The 18,920-nt window shown below is 41.4% G+C and overlaps 1 protein-coding gene across 14 annotated transcripts in view; it reads right to left on the bottom strand.

Moving 5' to 3' along the window:
* Positions 1-18,920, bottom strand: part of LOC146079053 (transducin-like enhancer protein 4) — a 113,622-nt gene that overhangs the window by 43,753 nt on the left and 50,949 nt on the right. For 10 of the 14 annotated variants that reach the window (XM_083186152.1, XM_083186156.1, XM_083186161.1 and 7 more), the window contains 2 exons: positions 17,296-17,500; positions 17,156-17,172 (listed from right to left, as the gene is read on the bottom strand). In XM_083186152.1, coding sequence (XP_083042278.1) covers positions 17,156-17,172; positions 17,296-17,500 — 222 coding nt within the window. The remainder of the gene's footprint in view (positions 1-17,155; positions 17,173-17,295; positions 17,501-18,920) is intronic. The other 4 variants (XM_083186154.1, XM_083186162.1, XM_083186160.1 and 1 more) reach the window with 1 other exon arrangement.

Raw genomic sequence — 18,920 nt, 5'->3', positions numbered from 1 at the left:
GCCATCGGCACTGAAGCTCTGAATTACAATCTCTATGCTTTCACGAACCACGTACTGTGTATACATACTTAACTCTTACAATGCCACAATGTAGAGAGCTCTCGATAGCACAAAACAATGAAATAGACCTTTCCATAGTTTATATATATTAGGGGGAAAAAGACAGAGATAGATGATAGAGAATATTGTTGCATGTGCCAATATATTTTCGAAAGAAAAATTGTATTAAACTATATGAAAAAATAAAAGTAGCACTTCCACTTCGAGAAAAGGTCTGTTCCTCTATTCCTTACAGCCCCATTCAGAAAGCAAGGAGGATAGGAAGGTAAGGAGGACTAAGAGGGCCAATCAAAAGCCATAATCAAGAGAGTGAGAATTCTGATCGTTTTTTTCACTAACCCCACCCCCTCAAGACTTACACATGTCTGCTCTAAACCTATAAACAAATTAATAGCATAGGAAAGCAGTAGGCATTTAACAATAGATGATGTTGTGTATAGCCACATTACCCAAGTACAACAGAAGCAACTGAATGATTTTAATAATTACACCCCCCCCCCCCAAAAAAAAATACTGAAAATATAAAAAAAATCAGACTCTTTACGTGGTTTAATCTTTAAAACACACTTTTTTTTTTTTTTTTAAACAAAGAGGGAGGTGGGGAATGACAGCAGAATGAACAACATCTTACATTCAGACTCCAGGAGAATGAACACACAGAGAGGCAGCCATTTCCTGGGAAAAGATAAAGCACTAATGAGAAATGACTTGCTGCTCATTCAGACAACAGTTTCCTTTGTGGTCGCGGCTTCCTGGCTGACAGGAACCCAGTGCCTCTTAATAGGATTTCCATATTATTTCCAACACCTGCCTACAAGTTATTTGTTTACATTGAAGGAGGCAAAATACTCAGATCAGACATCTGCTTCCAGTTCAGCTATATCTTAGCAAAGCATCGAGAAAGTGGCTTTGTTACCATGGTGACTTCATTCTCTCCCAGTTGCCTGCCACACATTAACATTTCCAATTTTGTTTTGCTATTCAGTAGGTCGAATGGCTTGAGGTACAGTAGAAGGGGTGGGGGAGAGTTTTCAGACTGTAATACAAGGTTGTAAGTGTATCTAAATCAATTAAGGTGATGTGTAAAGTAGTGTTCCCGATGAGTTATTTCTGGTTAAACTTGGGTGAACGAGCCTCAGCTCTAGAATGAATGTGGTTCGCTCTGTTCAAACAGAAAGGGCTACCACTCCCACTTGTACTTAGCTTGTGTGATCTTTCCATAAAGAAAAAACACACTACTTCAAACAATGGAATACTTTGCATAACCAAGGTCGAATTTGCCTAGTCATTCAAATCAGCACATCAAAAAAAAAAAAGCAGCAAGTTACGCATGACATTAAAATGGTCATTTGACATCATTGCTGTTCTCAGCCAATCTGTTTTAAATTAGATTTTACAGCCAAGCAACATCTGACGTAGAAAGAACCGCACACGATATTTAGGGAAAAAAAAAAAAAAATCAAACATTTGTTCAACTGTTCTATAATGGAAAACATAACAAAAGTCAACACATTTTAAATCAAACAAAAAAAACTGGCAGCTAAAGCATCTGCAAAAAATAAAAATAAAGAAACCTACATTTTTATATTAATTGTGGCAAAAATGTAAACAAAGCAAGGCGTTCATTATAATGCATCAACTCTCCCAACCGAGCTGCAGAAGATGTAAGGAGTTTGTCATATAAAACAAACATAAGCAAAAGTATTTTATCTTTATAGCACTAAAAGCAGATGGCATAGGCACTACAATCAGTGCTTAAACAACCAAAGTCCACACAACATTGTGAAGGGATTAAAGTCTTACTCTTTGTTATGGTTTTGGAGATATAGTTCAACGCAGTTAGTTCACAACACCGTAATGTGCTTTTCAGACTTCCAGGACACTACTGTGGATAGCCTCAAGCCAAGGTAATACTCTTACCTGTAGATGGACTCTACTCTAATCTAGGACTGTCCGAGTTGATATTCAGTCCCAGCTCTACATTATCTACTATCCATATTTGGTATGGACAGCTCTGCAATCCACTAAAGAAAGTTCTACCCCAGTTCATGTTTTCCACACAACCTGTGCATCTGTAGAATGCGTCAGTTAGGAATGAATGCACCACATTTATTTGATTGCCGTGACAGCACCTGTGCACCAGCTAGGTGGTCTGGAAAACATGAACTGTTAGTATATCTTGAGGGCTGTTCTGGCCAGCCCTGGCCTATGCTGATCAATGAGGAGTGCTTTGTCTAAAGTGTGCTGGAAGGAGTAGATAGCACATTACCATTTTGTGAATGGTTTTGAACTTTATTTCAAAAGCCATATCCAAAAGTAATGCTGGGTACACACTGGATGATATATCCGCCGTTCTACTGAGCGGCAAATATATTGCTGGTCTGTTGGCCACTGTGAATTGTGTTAGGTCAAAACTATTTAATTAACAGATCTTTTGTGTCGGTTGTGAAGTACAGTCAATGGCTGATATATCAAGATATATCCATGTATTATGCGGTGTGTATGTGTGAGCTGCAAACCTTGCATGCACTCACTGCACAAGGTGGTGGTAACTGATAGCGGAAGTGAGTGTGTGTATATGTAAATGCCCACCGAGTTTTAAATTTCAGACTATACTGATCCGGCAGAGTGTATGCAGAACGCACTGCCTTATCGGTCTGTAGATATGTTTGCAGATAATTCTTCAGGTGTGTACCCAGCTTTAATCCCTTCACAAAATTCTGTGGATTTTGGTTGATCAAGTACGGATTGTAGAGCCTATGCCATCCAATAAAGCACCATTATTATAAAATACTTTGGTTTTTGGGCACATTAATTGGAGACTGGTGAAGGCTCAGTTCTTATCTAAAGGCTATCATTGTGGGTTTTCGAGGTGTAAATTTACACATCATTGCTCCAATTTATAGAACAAAATGTCTACTGCATGATCCATGGTGGCAGGGAAAGGTTTGGGGAAAATATTGGCTGCAATGAACAGCTGTCAATACTGAATGTATAGGCAGAGAGTCATCCAATAAGTTGGATAACCTATTACTTGGGAAGCTGGGATATCATCAAAATGTACATTATTCCCCTCTTATGCTGGCAATGGTCAGAAACTTCCACAAGATATCTTAAGAGTGTGTATGCATCTCCAATTATGGTTTATAGGCGGAAAACAGTGTGAACACTCCAATGTTCTGCCCCTGCTCCTCTAGCGGCATTGCCGCCTTAACCCCTTCCCGACATTTGACGTACATTTACGTCATGGTCGGGAAGCACTTCCCGACACATGGCGTAAATGTACGTCATGGATTTAAACTGTCACCGCGTCTATAGACGCGGTGACAGTTTCAACATGTCTGCTGTCCCTGACAGCAGACATGTCCGTGCATGCCCCGGGGGGGCTGCGATGCCGCCCCCCCGTCGGCGATCGCTGTGATTGGCTGTTCAGTGTGAACAGCCATTCACAGCGTTTTCCTGTGTCACCGGCGAATAACGTTCGCCGGTGACACGGGATCAGAGGTGATTGGTGCTGTAAAGTACAGCACCAATCACCGCGGGGTGTAAGGGTGACACTGGTGTCACCCCACCTCACCCCGCCCGCCCCCAAAGGCCGTGATTGGTCCGTCGGACCGACGGACCAATCACAGCCAAGGAGGGAGATTTAAACTAACGGTGACTGCACTGCAGACGCCATTCCGGTCTGGAAAGCGTGCAGTGCGGTCACCGTACCCCCCTGCCGCCATACTGACCAGAAATACTTGCTGCAATACTTACCTGATCGCTGCTGATTGCTTCCTGGATCCTGTGCAATAATTGTGCCATACTGTGATATTGTGCTGCTGCTGCACTGTATTAGTATTAGCTAGATAGATAGAGAGATAGATAGAGATAGATAGAGAGAGATAGAGAGAGATAGAAAGAGAGAGATAGAGAGAGATAGAGAGAGATAGAGAGAGATAGAGAGAGATAGAGAGAGATAGAGAGAGAGATAGTGTCAGAGAGTGCTATATTTTGTGCTGCTGCAGTGTGATATAGTTATAGATAGAGAGAGAGAGATAGAGAGAGAGAGATAGAGAGAGAGGCCTACTGACAGAGTGCTATATTTTGTGCTGCTGCAGTGTGATAGTTATAGAGAGATAGAGAGAGATAGAGAGAGAGAGATAGAGAGAGATAGTGACAGATTGTGCTATATATTTTTTATATAACTGACTGCTGCCCCCTCCTTTTGTGCTGATCAGTATAAATTAACTGATCAGTAACTTTTTGGGGGCGCAGGTTTTTTTTTATATATAGATATACCTGTGAGTGCTGCTGCTGCAGTGTCATAGAGTGTTAGATAGTGTTAGATAGTGAGAGATAGAGAGATAGAGAGAGATAGTGATAGAGAGTGCTAAATTTTGTGTCTGCTGTCCCCGCCTTTTGTGCTGATCACTATATCTGAGGTGATCAGCAACTTTTTTGGGGGTACAGAGGTTTTTTTTTTTTTATATATATACCTGTCAGTTGCACCAAAGGTTGTGCACCTGCTGCACCTCACTGGTAATCAGTGTCGCATCACTGATCACCTTTTTTTTTTGTGTGTGTGCTGTGGGGTATTTTTTTAATTTTTTTTTTTACACACACTGTGATTTTGTGGGTGTCCTGTGGCCGCTGTGCGCTGATCAGTGACGTACATCACTGATCATCTTTTTCGGCACAGGGTTGATCTATTTTTTTTTTTTTTTTGATCAAATTCCTGTTGCCTTTGAGCGCTGTTCAGTGACAGACGTTACTGACCAACATCTGTGCTCAATTTTTGGCGCAGGACCTTTTTTTTTTTTAACCCCTTCCTTTTTTTTTTTTTTTAACCCCTTCATTTTTTTTTTTTTTTAACCCCTTCATTTTTTTTTTTTTTATTGGTATAAAGCATTTTTTTTTTTTCTGCACCACATACACACTACACACTACATACCCCCCGGATTGAAATAAAGTTTGTGCCCCCCCCTACACTATACACGTGTTGAAACATTTCACTACCGGTAACACAAAAATAAAAATGGCATCCCAAATGTCCTCCCAAATGTCCTCCCAAATGTCCTCCCAATCATCCAGGAGAATGTATTCAGTGGAGGAGGCATATGCCATGCTTGCTTCTGACTCTGACACAGGCAGTGATGCAAGCGGGGAATTTGAAGGATTTGCCTTAAGCTCCTCTTCCTCCTCTGCTGATGAGGGACCCCCTCAAAGACGCCCCCGTAGATCAGCTGAGATTCCCCCCCCAATAATTGATCTAGTATGGACCCCACCACCAGACAATTTTGAGCCCCAGGTTCCTGAGTTTTTGGCCATGCCAGGAATCCAATTTGATTCCACAGGTCTCAGAGAAATTGACTTTTTCAAATTATTTTTCTCTGATGATTTTATAAATTTAATGGTGGACCAAACTAATTTATATGCCCAGCAGTTTATTGCTCAAAACCCCACGTCATCATTTGCTAGGTGGACCCCTGTAGATGCAGTAGAGATGATGACGTTTTGGGGTCTGGTGTTTCATATGGGCATAGTAAAAAAGCCAGAAATTAGGCAATATTGGAGTACAGATGTTCTGTACAGTACTCCATTTTACCGTATGGCCATGCCCCGGACTCGATTTGAGACAATTCTTAAATTTATACATTACACCGATAATGCACAGTGCCCACCCAGAGATGATCCCACCTTTGACCGGCTATTCAAAGTCAGGCCGGTCATTGATCATTTCAGTGCCAAATTTGAAGAGGTGTACATCCCTGAAAAATTTATTTGTATCGACGAGTCCCTTATACATTTTAAAGGAAGGGTTAAATTCCGCCAGTACCTTCCCAGTAAGAGGGCAAGGTATGGCATAAAAATGTATAAGCTGTGTGAAAGCACCTCAGGGTACACCCACAGGTTTAGGGTTTATGAAGGGAAGGATTCAAGAATTCAACCGCCAGAATGCCCCCCCTCCCTCGTAGGTGTTAGTGGGAAAATTGTCTGGGATTTAGTGCACCCCTTCCTGGATAAAGGTTATCACCTCTATGTGGATAACTTTTACACTAGCATCCCCCTGTTTAAGGCCCTTGGTTCAAGAGGTACAGCAGCTTGCGGTACTGTGCGCAAGAACCAAAGAGGCCTCCCAAAAACGCACATTGCCCAAATAATGAGAAGGGGTGAAAGCAGGGGAATATGCACCGAAAATATGTTGTTGGTCAAATATAAGGACAAGAGGGATGTCCTTATACTGACAACAATTCACGGAGACAGTACCACCTCCGTCCCTGTACGAGGTACCAGTACCCACACCTCCAAACCTAATTGTATCCTGGATTACAATAGGTACATGGGCGGAGTGGATCTTTCTGATCAGGTACTGAAGCCGTACAGTGCCCTGCGGAAAACAAAAATCTGGTACAAGAAGGTGGCCGTGTATATCATCCAGATGGCACTGTATAACGCTTACGTGCTATTCCGTTCTACCGGCCAGAGGGGGACATTTATGCACTTTCAAGAGGAAGTCATAAAGGGCCTAATATTTGGGAACCAGCAGGCAGAGGGCCCCAGTACTTCTAGTACTGGCCCCCGTATTGTACCAGGGCAGCATTTTCCTGATGAAATCCCCTCCACTGGAAAAAAGGGCAGGACACAAAAAAGGTGCAAAGTTTGCTATAAAAAGGGAATAAGAAAGCAAACTATTTTCCAGTGTGACACTTGCCCCGACAAACCCGGCCTATGTATAAAGGAGTGTTTTAAAATATACCACACATCTATGGAATATTAGGTTCATCATTTCACCGTGCTTCGGGGGTCTTGCTAATGCCACATAGCACCCACCATTCATTCCACCAGAATCTGAGCCGCAAAATCCAAAAATCACTCCTTCCCTTCTGAGTCCTGCCATGCACCCAACTGGTATTTTTTGGTCACATGTGAGGCATTGCCGTACTCGGGAGATATTGGGGCACAGATTTTGGGGTGCTTTTTCTCCTTCATTCCTTGTGAAAATGAAAAATTTTGAGCCAGAACTGCATTTTTGTGTAAAAAAATGTAATTTTTCATGTTCACTGCCCAGTTTTATCAAAATTGGTGAAACCCCTGGGGGTTTGAAATGTACACTATACCCCTAGATGAATTCCCTGAGGGGTGTAGTTTGCAAAATGGGGTCACTTGTGGGGGGGGTCCACTGTATTGGTGCTTGGGGGGTCTTGCTAATGCGACATAGCACCCACCATCATTCCACCAGAATTTGTGCTGCAAACTCCAAATATCACTCCTTCCCTTCTGAGTCCTGCCACTTTTTGGTCACACATGAGGCATTGCCGTACTCGGGAGAAATTGGGGCACAGATTTTGGGGTGCTTTTTCTCCTTCATACCTTCTGAAAATGAAATATTTTGAGCCAGAACTGCATTTTTGTGTAAAAAAATGTAATTTTTCATTTTCACTGCCCACTTGTATCAAAATTGGTGAAACCCCTGGGGGTTTGAAATGTACACTATACCCCTAGATGAATTCCCTGAGGGGTGTAGTTTGCAAAATGGGGTGACTTGTGGGGGGGTTCCACTGTATTGGTGCAACATAGCACCCACCATTCATTCCACCAGAATCTGTGCTGCAAAATCCAAAAATCACTCCTTCCCTTCTGAGTCCTGCCATGCACCCAACTGGTATTTTTTGGTCACATGTGAGGCATTGCCGTACTCGGGAGAAATTGGGGCACAGATTTTGGGGTGCTTTTTCTCCTTCATACCTTCTGAAAATGAAAAATTTTGAGCCAGAACTGCATTTTTGTGTAAAAAATGTAATTTTTCTTTTTCACTGCCCACTTGTATCAAAATTGGTGAAACCCCTGGGGGTTTGAAATGTACACTATACCCCTAGATGAATTCCCTGAGGGGTGTAGTTTGCAAAATGGGGTCACTTGTGGGGGGGTTCTACTGTATTGGTGCTTGGGGGGTCTTGCTAATGCGACATAGCACCCACCAAAATTCCACCAGAATCTGAGCTGCAAAATCCAAAAATCACTCCTTCCCTTTTGAGTCCTGCCATGCACCCAACTGGTATTTTTTGGTCACATGTGAGGCATTGCCGTACTCGGGAGAAATTGGGGCACAGATTTTGGGGTGCTTTTTCTCCTTCATATCTTCTGAAAATGAAAAATTTTGAGCCAGAACTGCATTTTTGTGTAAAAAATGTAATTTTTCATGTTCACTGCCCACTTGTATCAAAATTGGTGAAACCCCTGGGGGTTTTAAATGTACACTATACCCCTAGATGAATTCCCTGAGGGGTGTAGTTTGCAAAATGGGGTGACTTGTGGGGGGGTTCCACTGTATTGGTGCTTGGGGGGTCTTGCTAATGCGACATAGCACCCACCAAAATTCCACCAGAATCTGAGCCGCAAAATCCAAAAATCACTCCTTCCGTTCTGAGTCCTGCCATGCACCCAACTGGTATTTTTTGGTCACATGTGAGGCATTGCCGTACTCGGAAGAAATTGGGGCACATATTTTGGGGTGCTTTTTCTCCTTCATACCTTCTGAAAATGAAAAATTGTGAGCCAGAACTGCATTTTTGTGTAAAAAAATGTAATTTTTCATTTTCACTGCCCACTTGTATCAAAATTGGTGAAACCCCTGGGGGTTTGAAATGTACACTATACCCCTAGATGAATTCCCTGAGGGGTGTACTTTGCAAAATGGGGTGACTTGTGGGGGGGTTCCACTGTATTGGTGCAACATAGCACCCACCATTCATTCCACCAGAATGTGTGCTGCAAAATCCAAAAATCACTCCTTCCGTTCTGAGTCCTGCCATGCACCCAACTGGTATTTTTTGGTCACATGTGAGGCATTGCCGTACTCGGGAGAAATTGGGGCACAGATTTTGGGGTGCTTTTTCTCCTTCATACCTTCTGAAAATGAAAAATTTTGAGCCAGAACTGCATTTTTGTGTAAAAAAATGTAATTTTTCATTTTCACTGCCCACTTGTATCAAAATTGGTGAAACCCCTGGGGGTTTGAAATGTACACTATACCCCTAGATGAATTCCCTGAGGGGTGTAGTTTTCAAAATGGGGTGACTTGTGGGGGGGTTCCACTGTATTGGTGCTTGGGGGGTCTTGCTAATGCGACATAGCACCCACCAAAATTCCACCAGAATCTGAGCTGCAAAATCCAAAAATCACTCCTTCCCTTCTGAGTCCTGCCATGCACCCAACTGGTATTTTTTGGTCACATGTGAGGCATTGCCGTACTCGGGAGAAATTGGGGCACAGATTTTGGGGTGCTTTTTCTCCTTCATACCTTCTGAAAATGAAAAATTTTGAGCCAGAACTGCATTTTTGTGTAAAAAATGTAATTTTTCTTTTTCACTGCCCACTTGTATCAAAATTGGTGAAACCCCTGGGGGTTTTAAATGTACACTATACCCCTAGATGAATTCCCTGAGGGGTGTAGTTTGCAAAATGGGGTGACTTGTGGGGGGGTTCCACTGTATTGGTGCTTGGGGGGTCTTGCTAATGCGACATAGCACCCACCAAAATTCCACCAGAATCTGAGCCGCAAAATCCAAAAATCACTCCTTCCGTTCTGAGTCCTGCCATGCACCCAACTGGTATTTTTTGGTCACATGTGAGGCATTGCCGTACTCGGAAGAAATTGGGGCACATATTTTGGGGTGCTTTTTCTCCTTCATACCTTCTGAAAATGAAAAATTGTGAGCCAGAACTGCATTTTTGTGTAAAAAAATGTAATTTTTCATTTTCACTGCCCACTTGTATCAAAATTGGTGAAACCCCTGGGGGTTTGAAATGTACACTATACCCCTAGATGAATTCCCTGAGGGGTGTAGTTTGCAAAATGGGGTGACTTGTGGGGGGGTTCCACTGTATTGGTGCAACATAGCACCCACCATTCATTCCACCAGAATCTGTGCTGCAAAATCCAAAAATCACTCCTTCCCTTCTGAGTCCTGCCATGCACCCAACTGGTATTTTTTGGTCACATGTGAGGCATTGCCGTACTCGGGAGAAATTGGGGCACAGATTTTGGGGTGCTTTTTCTCCTTCATACCTTCTGAAAATGAAAAATTTTGAGCCAGAACTGCATTTTTGTGTAAAAAAATGTAATTTTTCATTTTCACTGCCCACTTGTATCAAAATTGGTGAAACCCCTGGGGGTTTGAAATGTACACTATACCCCTAGATGAATTCCCTGAGGGGTGTAGTTTTCAAAATGGGGTGACTTGTGGGGGGGTTCCACTGTATTGGTGCTTGGGGGGTCTTGCTAATGCGACATAGCACCCACCAAAATTCCACCAGAATCTGAGCTGCAAAATCCAAAAATCACTCCTTCCCTTTTGAGTCCTGCCATGCACCCAACTGGTATTTTTTGGTCACATGTGAGGCATTGCCGTACTCGGGAGAAATTGGGGCACAGATTTTGGGGTGCTTTGTCTCCTTCATACCTTCTGAAAATGACAAATTTGGAGCCAGAACTGCATTTTTGTGTAAAAAAAATAATTTTTCATTTTCACTGCCCAGTTGTACCACAATTGGTGAAACCCCTGCGGGTTTGAAATGTGCACTATACCCCTAGATGAATTCCCTGAGGGGTGTAGTTTGCAAAATGGGGTCACTTGTGGGGGGGTTCCTAACTTTTAGCATGTTATGGTGCCTAGAAACCTACATGGTGCCTAAAAAATAATCTCATAAAAAGGAGGCTCCAAAATCAAGTAGGTGCTCCTTCTATTATGAAGCCTGTGGTTTGGTCACCGTGCACACTAGGGCCACATATAGGATATTTATGAAAACAAAAGAATTGGGGGAATCAATTTTTAGTCACATTTCTCTAGTAAAATGTACTGTGTTCCTTAGAAAAATGTATTAAAATTGCAAATCTGCAAAAAAAAAGAAATTTTGAAATTTCACCTACACTTTGTTTTAATTCCTGTGAAACACCTAAAGGGTTAACAAACTTCCAAAATGCTGTTTTGAATACTGTGAGGGGTGCAGTTTTTGAAATGGCATCATTTATGGGGGTGTCTCACATACAAGTCCCTCAAAGTCACATCAGAACTGAACTGGTCCCTAAAAAAATCAGTGTTTGAAATTTTCTTGAAAAATTGAGAATTTGCTATTCATATTGTAAGCCTCCTAGTGTCCAAAAAAATTAAAAGGAAGTTGAAATAATGATGTCAACATAAAGTAGACATATGGTCTATGTTAGTTATTCACTATTTTGAGTGGTAAGATTATTTGTCTCACAAGCAGAAAATTTAACATTTTGCAAATCGCTAAATTTTCCATTTTTTCACGATATTTTGGTATTTTTCACAAAAAAACACAGACCGTATCGACGAAAATTTACCACTAATTTGAAGTACAATGTGTCACGAAAAAACAATCTCAAAATCACTGGGATAAGTAAAAGCAAAAAAAAGTTATCCCCACTTAAGTGAGACATGTCAGATTTGAAAAAAAGGGCTCTGTCAGGAACGCAAAAACTGGCTCTGTCAGGAAGGGGTTAAGGGAGGAGGGGGGGGGGGGGGATCTTTTCAGCATATATTTTGAGACTGATTCGTTTTTGGGAACACATTTTAAAGAGTAAAAGGTGTGTATGCATGAATTGGAACTTTAAAATGGGACTTCCAACACCCAGTGTGACCGAAAATAAAATTGCATCTAACGTATGATTGTACAAGTGTGTACCTAGCTTCAAGAGATTGTCTTTAACATGTCAGTCTACTGCAGCAGACCATTTCTGCACAACAGTCTGTCCCTTAATGTCATCACTGATATATTTACACTTCCCAGCAGGGAAATCTGCTTTATCGCAAAGATATTTATTCATTCTTTCCACAAACATTTGCAAAACATTCCTTGGAATTAGGGCACCTGTCACACTTTCCACACAGCTACATGCATAGAGGCAGATATCAATGATTACCCAACAAATGACTAGATCACAAGCCAGCCGAATGAAAGCTGCTAATTATTCTTCAGAAAAGCTACCCAAAATATCAGAATGTACAAAGCAAAGCAAATAAGTCTTTCAAAGCAACTTTAGTCTAAACCGGGAATTTGTATAAACTAAATTATCTCCCTACTCCTTCCAAAAGTAAACAATAGGTTAAAATGTAAATAAAACCAAGCACCATCTCATAACAGCAGCACACAAGAGGTTTCCCAGAGGAATCTTAAATGCAGCTCTACTTTGCTAAATAATGCCTTTCCTTCTACCGTGCGAGTCTACAGGGAGCAGGGGAAATATGCAACACAAGCCTCAATTATGGATTATGTATTCTCCACAAGAATTATTAAAAAAGGTACAGTACACTGTAGAATGTGTAGGTGAGATTTCCAAGTGTAGAGCACACTATGAAAATAGAAAGCAAAACAGGGTTAAATGCAGTCATTTTTTGCCCAGAGTGTATGCACAGCGATGATGCCGAAAATCGCGGCGTGCATATACACAGAGCGATATTTGCTCGTCTGAGAGATTTTCCTGGGGGCGGACGACTTTCCATAGCAGGACACCATGGAAAGCCACCCACCCCGTCACTCATCTGATGGTAATACCAGCAGATAAGTGGTTTGGCCAGTAATGATATGGGAGCAGGCACCAGTGCTCATCGCTGGGCCGTACACACTGGACTACTTGTGCTGAAAGCGGCTAAAAAAAAAAAACCAGTGTGTATAGGCCTTTAGTTGCATTTAGCACATCTTTCTGATCACGCATAGGGCAATACCACCTGCCCGGCTACAGAATTAATATCAATTTGGCCATATAGGTTAGTGTCTAGCAATGAGCACGTCGCACAGAGAAGCAAATAGCATACATCTCTACTATTCAGACTGCCTTTAACAACAATGGTCAAAGCAAGGAACCCGATGCCAACTACTTTGAAGGCAATCTCAAGAACTCTCAAGGCACCAGTTACCCCAATGAGTCTTCTAAAAAAGTCTCATGGGGGTAGCTATAGGTTTGAACATTGCAGATGAAGTATAATATATACTTCCCAGCTATCCATAAACAAAACCAATAAATGCATGAATAAAAGCCCCAATGATCCATCTACAATAAAATGAATTAGGATCCAGAAAACTGTTTAAGGAATACTAACCGAGTTAAGTATAATCCAACTTTATAAATAAAAACCATTACACATGAAAACAACTTTATAAATAAAAACCATTACACATGAAAACAATCTCATCCCATGCCAATATGTACAGCCGATTGGCATTTTATCTACCTTTGCTATCAGCCTGACTGCAAGCTACATTGCCTGTACTTAGTCATATCAGAATGACACAGTTACAGTATGCAGTGCCTGCCAAGTGGTTTGCAGACAGCATGTTTGATGTGCACAGATCATCAGTGAATCTGAAGTATGTCTGATTTTGACTTCTTAAAAGCCTTCACAAATATTTGGGATAGTTAATAACAATTTTTTTAAACTACAAACTAAAAAGGACCTTAGTTTTACATTCTATTTATTCTTATAGCTTTTATCACACTTCATAAAAGCAGGTGTTCAATAGAGTAATTACACTATCTGCCATGTCGCAAAATAAGCAGCAGACCTATTTAATTAAAATACGTTGGAGTAAATTTATCAGAGACAGTAGACCGTTGCACCACAAGGGGTTTACAGGTGTCCGATTCCATTACAAGGAGCCGGCAGTGCTGGAAGAGTCTCTCAGGGACTCCGGGCCATCAACCACAAAGCTATGCGCAGGGATGTTGTAATGGTTCACATTACTGCCTCACAGCACTGAGGTCACTGTACAGAGTTTGTATATTCTCCCCATGCTTGCATGGGTTTCCTCCAGGTACTTTTGATTCATCCCACGGTCTAAAAAAATATACTGATTAATTGGCTCCCAACAAAAATTAACCGTAGAATGTGTGTGTGTGTGTGTGTGTGTGCACGCGCATGTACATGTGGTAGAGAATATACAGTAGATTGTAAGCTCCTCTGGGGCACTGCAGAATATGTGGATGCTATATAAACATTATACCACACACCATAATGCCCATTACACATGATGGCATACACTGAAAGTTCTCAGCAGCATATCAGCCCGGTGGAGCGCAGCATAAGGGTACACAGCAAGCCACACACAAAAAGGGCAGGGTGCATGTTGAGGTTTTAAAAAGGGCCAGGGTGCAGCACCCTGCAAAAGAAGCTTAGAGAGAACACTACATGAAGTCACACCCCTTCATGTACCTTTAGCGTGCAAGGGGACTCTTGGCCACACCAGGTCCTGGTGCTGCCACTGACTAAAGAGAAAAGTACCAGTCAATCAGCTCCTAATTATAATTTTACAGGCAGCATTTAAAAAACAGCAATCAATTTGGTTGATTTTTTTCCCCGAAAACTGGAGAAATAAACTTAGACATTACTTGTATGTTAAAACATAGTTTAAAGTCACCACTTATGGATGCAAGTTTAATACAAGTGCATAGGGGGATGATGAGAACAATGAAAGAATGCTATGACAGTGTCTACATCTGTGTCTTGCCCACATGACATATATACCACTTCCTTTCCTAGCCACAAAGCAACATTTTTGAACGTAATACTGATCATTCTCCGGAAATCACTAGCAAAACCAACAGATAGGCAGATGCTGATAGCTAAAATTAAAACCACATAGTTGTAGAAAAAAAAAAAATGAATGCATCTATATCAACATTCCTGAAAAGCAATCAATTACTGAGCAAAGGAATGAAAGCTAGAAACAGGCGAGTAGGTTTGTTTCTCTCTCCGAGATGATGCACACTTTTCACCAATGAGCAAAGCAGCTTAATTACCCAAGTCAGTCATCCAGGGTGTTTCAATTTACATTTTACAAGTACTCCTAAAAACCAACCTACATCAAGCACCTTCAAGTGCTTCTGACAATTAAACCCACCTTATGCCTTGTATAAATCAAGATTTTGCTACCATAACAAGATTTTACACAGAGGCCGCAAAACACTGCCCATATTCTCATTACATGCAACACTAATTACAACCAGCAAATCTGAAATATTCTACACATTAGAGGCTTTTAGTGAAGCTATGAAAAAAATTCAGGCACCATTAAATTTAAACTTGCATCGAAATTTCCTTTTGACAGTTGGCCAAAAATTGCTTATTATTTAGATTACCGAAATTGTCAGCTCGCATATTAGAAGCACATGAGCGGGAAGAACTAGAAGTAGAACATTTCTGTCACGTTCATTACCTGCTGAACGTTAAGGAGCAGACTCCTATATGAATAAATTTTCTCTCCAAAGCGGAGGGAAAAAGCAAGAAGCCTCAAAGCTCTGGCAAACAGCAAGTTCATTGAGAGCCAGACAAGTCTATAACTAGGGAAGCCTTCTTAACAAGGAGACACTTAAGGGAGGGCAGATCAATAGAACAAGCAGTTAACTGCTAATCTGGGCATTGGTGCAAACATTTAAGGAAATTAGCAAACTAGTTCACCTTGAAAAGCTGGCAGTCCGCATCGGATGTTGACACAAACTCTCACAGTTTAAATATATTACGGAAGAAAAAAATCCGTCAAACCACAGTTTCCCAATCACCACATGCAGCTACAGCAACTCAGTAGATTGAGTGAACAGAGAAAGCTTATAGCCATTTATAGCAGAAATGATGCGAGCCAATTTCTCTGCAGAGGTCGTTATCTTAGGGTACATCTGTCTCTGCAGTAGCAGGAAGAAAAAAAACTGTCACAAAAGGGTTTTATGGTTTATATTAAGTCGCTATTTTTACACCACCATCTTTCACCCTAGATAGTCCCAAAAAAAAAAGGAGTGCTGTCTATGCTAATCAAACCACTAGGTGCTGCTCTTTAACTGTATCAACCCCCTCCTCCTCAAAGACATCAGCGCATTCAGGACTCCTCCTTGTGCTAGAAAACAGACTGCTAGGGGAGGAACAAACGAGGACAATAATGGGGAGGGACACTAACACGGCAAGCATAACCATCAGTCTAATGGTCATGCTGACTGTACCTTTAACTAAACTTTTTAGGACACACAGTGAAACATTAAGAGTGCCAAGTGAATTTGTCCAAACTCGTGTGAAAATGGTCAAACATTTTTATTCATCACAAGGACCTGTAATGCTTATGTTATATAGGAAATATAAAACATTTATTATATGAATTCATCTAACAAATGTGAGCGCCGCTGTCATTTTTTAGCCAATATTTTGCATATGCCTCACAGAGCTGTTGGCGCTCATATTTTGTGCATCTCTTACAGAGCTGTTGGCACTTAGCGGACATTTTTGCGCATCTCTCAGAGATGGAACTCAAAGGACAAAAAGACTAAGGGAATCTGCAAATGTTGTCCACAGGTCATTTACTGCTCACAGCAAATATGGTGTATGCCAGTGGTTCCCAAACTGTGTGCCGTGGCATCTTAGGGTGCCTCTGGGAACTTGCAGGGGTGTCCTGGGTTGGTGGTCCAGGACCAATTAAAATTATTTACGGTCAACGTAATAGGCAAAACCAGTGCTGGTGGCTACAATAGTGAACTATCTGGACAAGAAAGAGCAAATCATGTCCCTCATTACATAAGAGCCTACGGATTACATATAAACACAATTGACCTTATTTTTTTCCTGAACTTGTTAATAGGAAACTTTGGGCCGTAAACAATATTCTGATACTCTAGGGTGGTGTGATTCAAAAACATTTGGGAACCAATGGTGCACGCCCTGGAGAAGTCAAACACTCTAGAATAGTGCCAATCTTTACTAACTCCGAAGCAGGGCTGTTTTTCCACATATATCACCAGAAAGATGCCAGGGCAAGTATTGAGAAGGTGAGCATCGCATGGGCAGCCACATGGACTTATTGGCAGCAAGGCGTGCGGGTTGGGCCCCGTGAACTCATGATCAATTTCATGATTGAACAAAAGAGACACACCCACTTCCCAATAATCTGCACCAATTTTGGGCTTGTGAAGAATAATTCATGAAAACATAGGCATATGATAAAGGGTCTTTTAGTGGCAGCTGTGACTCATGGTGCATTATTACGGTTGCAATCTGCATTAGCCAATCAAAAATGAACACCTACAGAAACACATAAAAAACTAAAGTCTTACCTTAATGGAATCTCTGTCTGTAATGAGATCATCCAACAAAGCGGCAAAAATAAGAAGGGAAAAGATTTAGAAAAAGTTCATTACAAATATAAAAACAGTGTTTTTACGACGCTAAGTCAGGTATGGTAGAACATTCTGACCTCTTTGATGGTCACTGTCATGGTGCTTTTTTTCATCTTTAATTGAAAGGTGAGACTGTCCGGAAAGGGCACTGGAAAGAGCCAGCAATCCTGCGCTGCTGCTGATTGGTGGGATAGTAGGAGGCTGCAGGCCAGAAGGATGTGGAGTCAGGGGCACTGGGAGACCATGCCCGTGAGATAAATGCTGAGCCTGGAGTTGTTGCTGCTGTGAGAAATTAAATATAGATCTTGAACTTGCACAATATATATCAAAACATCTTCATTACATAGAACAAATCACAAATAGTTCCAGTGTAAAAAAAATAAAAAATAAAATGAATAGCAATGTACAAAATAACAAAGACTCATCATTTCCATTAACGGAATACTGCACTGGACTGGCAAGCTCCACTGCCCGCTATTTTGCCTAGGTGAGACAAGTAGGGATCCACACTTCCCCATTTCTAAAGCTTTAAAGGGCAGTCTTTGCATACTAACTGTAATATTCCAATTACTCCTAATGGGTTACTAAAACTGTTAAAGTTTTTATCCTATAAAATTAAAGGCCCTCTCTGCCCTCACCTCTGTGTGGGAAATGTAAGTGTTTTGAATGCAGACGGTCACTACATGGTGCCCGATGGGGCAATTAAAGCGTTGCTGTTTTCAGGGGCACACAGCTGTGATGCCGACATTACTATTAAGCTGCCCCATCATTGTTGTTGATATTGCCCATTATAAAGATGGCTAGACAGGATAGCTCTACGCCAAGAATAGAACAAAGTGTACAGATGTTTTAAAGGATTCTAAAGTCTATACCACTTCCTGCTTCATAACTACTTTATACAGTACTAGACTTTTGTATGTTCTAATAATAATAAAGTGAGTGTGTGTGCGCAGTTTTTTTTTGTTACCCTGGTTGATCTTTGGTCTGCCCTCTAGTGATCGGTCTAATGAGCACTACGCTGCATGGACTAATGAACTATGTGTATGTCTGAAACGCCTGGCAGGTTCCTAGCAGGTGAGAAGCAGGCAATGCAGCAGGAAATGGCAAAACAATTATTCTTTGCGATCGTTTTGCAGCTCGCTAAGGACGGTTACCATAATGAAAGAACCAGTTGCAAATTCTAAACAGAAGAACAAAATCATTAAAGTTTCCAAATAATATATATTCCAGATGTAGCTATGAATAAAAGAAATGGCTAAATTGAGAAAATTAGTGCTGAACAGTTTTAGCCCTGTTGCACAGCATGCAGAGAGAGTTAATTCGAAAGCAAAAACCTGAATTAACAACTCAGAAAGAGAACTGGTTGCAGCCACCGTTTTAAGCTCTTTAAGTGTCCTCAGCGGTACTTGAGCAAATTACTAAAGAAAATCTAATGTAGCAAGGCATGGGTTCTCCTGTAGGCTTGCTCAATAATGCTGAAATAATTGGGCACTCTGTGCACGTTTAGTGATGCTCGAATGAAAAGCTAGAGGCCTGCCCTTGTACTCTTCTCTTGCTGCTGACTCTGTGTTGTGACAGGTTTATTTGAGTGGGACTGTGATGCATGCACCAGTAACTGTGCTGACAAGAGTTTAAAGTCATTTTTACCAGCACACTGGTAACACATACAGAAAGCCCTTGAGAGGTTAGAAGTGGGAGTGCT

The sequence above is a fragment of the Crinia signifera genome, chromosome 1 (assembly GCF_055691185.1).
Source record: "Crinia signifera chromosome 1, ASM5569118v1, whole genome shotgun sequence".
Classification (NCBI taxonomy): Eukaryota; Metazoa; Chordata; class Amphibia; order Anura; family Myobatrachidae; genus Crinia; species Crinia signifera.
The sequence above is the reverse complement of the archived record's forward strand: the minus strand, read 5'-3'. Positions and strand labels throughout refer to the sequence as shown.